The sequence below is a fragment of the Microtus ochrogaster genome, unplaced genomic scaffold, assembly GCF_000317375.1.
Source record: "Microtus ochrogaster isolate Prairie Vole_2 unplaced genomic scaffold, MicOch1.0 UNK4, whole genome shotgun sequence".
Lineage (NCBI taxonomy): Eukaryota > Metazoa > Chordata > Mammalia > Rodentia > Cricetidae > Microtus > Microtus ochrogaster.
In genome coordinates, this window is record NW_004949102.1 from 16097597 (window position 1) to 16101900 (window position 4304).

At 48.0% G+C, this 4304-nt stretch overlaps 1 protein-coding gene across 1 annotated transcript in view; it reads left to right on the forward strand.

Moving 5' to 3' along the window:
• Positions 1-3956, forward strand: part of Rab19 (RAB19, member RAS oncogene family) — a 9643-nt gene extending 5687 nt beyond the window's left edge. Inside the window, exons 3-4 of the mRNA XM_005365854.3 lie at positions 552-735; positions 3407-3956. Coding sequence (XP_005365911.1) covers positions 552-735; positions 3407-3675 — 453 coding nt within the window. The 3' untranslated portion in view covers positions 3676-3956. The remainder of the gene's footprint in view (positions 1-551; positions 736-3406) is intronic.
• The last annotated feature ends 348 nt before the right edge of the window (positions 3957-4304 follow it).

The following is a 4304-nucleotide window of genomic DNA, read 5'->3' on the forward strand; positions in this document are numbered from 1 at the left end:
GCAGCCCACCGCTCTTATTACAACATGCAAAAAGTCTGAGTGGTCCTTCAAAACCAGTGCAGTTCAGCCTATACCATCCCCTTTGCCAGGATTCCTCCCAATACGTGAACTCAAAATATGAACCCAAAAATCTAGGCCAAGGGATGTCTGAGGTCAAAAGTCAAAAGAAAAGACCCAGGAATAAGTAATCCTCCCATCAGTGGGAGAGCCCCTTAGGATGACCCCTAAACCAGACAGCACATTTTGACCCCTCCTGGCCCTACTGAATCTGAATACATTGAAGTAAGACGTGGGAATTTATTCATTCTTTTAAAATGTATATTATTCATTTGCTGTGTGCCTATGTGGGCATGCCTGCCCCTGTGTGTATGTGAAAGTGGAGGAGAACCTGCCAGAGTTGGCCCTTTCCCTCCACTCAGGTCGTCAGGCGTGGCGCCAGCACCTTTACCCACTGAGCCATCTTGCCAGCCCACAGGAAACTATTGATAAGGTGACTTAAATGAAGGACTGTCCATGTTGCTATCCCTCCTGTTATCTCTTCCGTCCTACAGATGCAGGTGTGGGACACAGCAGGCCAGGAGCGCTTCCGCACCATCACCCAAAGCTACTACCGGAGTGCCCATGCCGCCATCATTGCCTACGACCTCACGCGGCGATCCACGTTCGAGTCTGTCCCTCACTGGATTCGCGAGATAGAAAAATACGGCGCCGCTAACTTGGTCATCATGCTGATCGGTAGGGCATTTCCCGGGCGGTCAGCTTTGCTTGCCCCTCCTCTACCCATGCTCAGCTTGCTTTCCTCAGTAGTGCAGGATAAAATCCTAAAACTCAGAGAGCAAGGCCACCACAGCCAGCAAAATCATGATCCCCAGGAGGCAAAAAGGCTGGTGAGGGTTCAAACTTCAGGAGTCTGACCCCAGGTAGTTTGTTTTAGGCATATTTAAGCACAGTACCATTTGGTGAAAACTTTCCTGGCGATAATTAACTCAATGCCATGTGCACAATAAAGCACAAAGTGAGATAAACATCGGACTGATTACAGGCTGGGCAGTGGTGGCACACGCCTTTAACCCTTGCACTTGGGAGGCAGAGGCAGGTGGATCTCTGTGAGTTCTAGGCCAGCTGGTCTAAAGCATGTTCCAGGACAGGCTCCAAAGCTACAGAGAAACCCTGTCTCAAAAAACAAAACAAACAAACAAAAAAAGGGTACAGCTTGCACACCCCCCACCCCAGAGCTTCTCACCATGAGGATGAGCAGAGTAAACTCTATGAAACACTTGTCAGCGATCTGTAGGCACCTAGGTTGTGTCAATCACACAGAAAATACAGAAGAGCTTGAGGTTTAATAGACCCCAAATCTACCAGGCAGTGGGGGCCCACACCTTTAATCCAACATTCAGGAGGCAGAGGCAGGCAGTCTCTGAATGCAAGGTGTGCCTGGTGTTCCAGAACAGCAAGGGTTACACAGGGAAATCCTGTGCAGAAATAAACAAACAAAAAAGCCCCAAATCACCACAGAGAAACCCTGTCTCGAAAAAAACCAAAAAAAAAAAAAAAAAAAAAAAAAGCCCCAAATCCCTTCAAATGAATGTCAACTGGCCAATTCTACACTTATGGGTGTGGAAATTCCTAAGTGAAACTTTTTTAAAAATACATTAAAGTTCACTGGAATTACATGTAATCCCAGGTCTCTGGATGATGATGAATTAAATTGAACGTGCGGGGGCCTGGAGAGACGGTTCAGTCAGTGAAGTGTGTGCTATGAGATCCTGAGGGCATGACTTCAGATCCTTAGCTCCCAGGTCAAAGTCAGGGGCTATGGCCCACATCTGTGGTCCCAATGCTGGGAAACAGAAACAGGGAGAACCATGAAATTCATTGGCCAGACTGGCTATCTGAGTCAGTGAGTTCAAAGTCCACAGAGACCTTATCTCAAAAAAAAAAAAAGAAAAAAGGGAAAGCCTTTGAGGAGGCACCTTCTTCTTGTGGTAGGTTACACTGATGTCTGCCTTATAAGGTTCTTAGTTTTTTTGGTTTTTTTGTTTGTTTGTTTGTTTTCTGAGACAGGGTTTCTCTGTAGTTTTGGAGCCTGTCATGGAACTAGCTCTTTTAGTCCAGGCTGGCCTCGAACTCACAGAGATCCACCTGCCTCTGCCTCCCGAGTGCTGGGATTAAAGGCAAAGGTGTGCACCACCACCGCCCAGCTGGAATTTTTCTTCTTTTTAAGCTGTCAATCAAAGGAAGGGGCTGGGTATGAATGCTAGGGAAAAAATTTAGGAGTTCAGAATTTGCCAGATTCTGGTACATTTGGTGCTCTATAAGAGCCTCAGGGGCTGGAGAGATGGCTCAGAGGGTAAGAGCATTGCCTACTCTTTCAAAGGTCTTGAGTTCAATTCCCAGCAACCACATGGTGGCTCACAACCATCTGTAATGAGATCTGGTGCCCTCTTCTGGCTTGCAGGCATACACACAAACAGAATATTGTATACATAATAAATAAATAAATATTTTTTTAAAAAAAGAGCCTCAGCAGGGCCTGGGCCACCATCTCTGGACTGTGACTATGCCGCCAGGTTCAGGCTAGCCTGGGCTACATGAGGACCTGTAACAAAGAACGCAGAGGGGGTGGGCAAGATGGCTAAGTGAAAAAGGCACTTGCCACCAAGCCTTAAGACCCAAGTTCAATTCCCCAGAGAAACAACTCTTGAAAGTTGTCTTCTGACCTCCACATACGTACTGGGGCATGTGAGTGTCCCACACTCCCAAAACAAGACAGAAATGTACTTTTTTCTTTTGTTTTGTTTTGTTTTTCGAAACAGGATTTCTCTGTGTAACTTTGGCTACCCTGGAACTCACTCTGTAGACCAGGCTGGACTTGAATTCACAGAGGTCTGTCTGCCTCCCTAAGTGCTGGGATTAAAGGCATGTGCCACCACTGCCCAGCATATAAATGAAATTTTTTTTAATTTAAAAAAATAGGGCTGGACGGGGCTGGAGAGATGGCTCAGTGGTTAAGAGCACTGGCTGCTCTTCCAGAGGTCCTGAGTTCAAGTCCCAGCAACCACATGGTGGCTCACAACCATCTGGTGCCCTCTTCTGGCCTGAAGGCATAGAAGCAGCAAGAACCCTGTATACATAATAAATAAGTCTTTAAAAAAATACAAAGACAGGCCAAGTGGTGGTGGTGCACACCTTTAATGCCAGCCTCGGGGGGCAGAGGCAGGTGGAACTCTGTAAGTTTGAGGTCAGCCTGGTCTACAATGTGAGTTCTGGGACACCCAGTCTTGAAAAACAAACAAATAAGCAAACAAACAAAAAAGAAGGGAAGAAAGGAAAGGCGGGAGGAAAAAGTTCATTTTCAATAGACAGGTTGTGTCTCAGTTCTCTTCCCACATCTCCTCTGCAGGAAACAAATCGGACCTGTGGGAGAAGCGGCATGTCCTGTTCGAGGACGCCTGCACACTGGCTGAGAAGTACGGCCTCCTGGCTGTCTTGGAGACGTCCGCTAAGGAGTCCAGGAACATAGACGAAGTCTTCATCCTCATGGCCAAAGAGTTAATTGCCCGCAACAGCCTGCACCTGTATGGGGAGAGCGCCCAGCAAGGTCTTTCCCAGGATTCCAGCCCAATTTTTGTGGCCCAGGGCCCCAGCGAGAACACCCGCTGTACTTGCTGAATGCGTGTGGGAAGCCGGAACAGAAGCCAGGGTACACAGACGCCAGTGTCTCCAGGCAGAACTGTAGGCGGAGCCTTACTCCTGGCCTGGATGGGCAGCACAGACTCTGAAGACAAGGGGATGCCGATGTCCTTAAGGACTCCTTGAGAAATGAGAACTTCAGGACCTGGGGGAAGAGGTTTAGGACGGACATTCCCTATCCTGGTTCTGTCTCCCCAACACCCCAAATGTTTTATAGTGGAGTTTTCTTCTCTGTTGTACAAAGACAGTAGTGATGGCAAGGAGAGAGTGGGAATATGGAGAGAGATATCGGAACATTCTAGATTTGGAAACAGGTGGGGGAAGGCCTGTAATGAAAAACCAGAGTTGCCAGACTGGTGGCGCACGCCTTTAATTCCAGCACTCGGGAGGCAGAGGCAGGTGGACCTCTGTGAGTTCGAGGCCTGCCTGATCTACAAGAGCTAGTTCCAGGACAGGTTCCAAAGCCACAGAGAAACTTTGTCTTGAGAAACAAAAAGGAAGGAAGGAAGGAAGGAAGGAAGGAAGGAAGGAAGGAAGGAAGGAAGGAAGGAAGGAAGGAGAAAAGCCAGTGCATCTTGACAGCCAGGTCTTCCCAGGGAGCCAGGGCT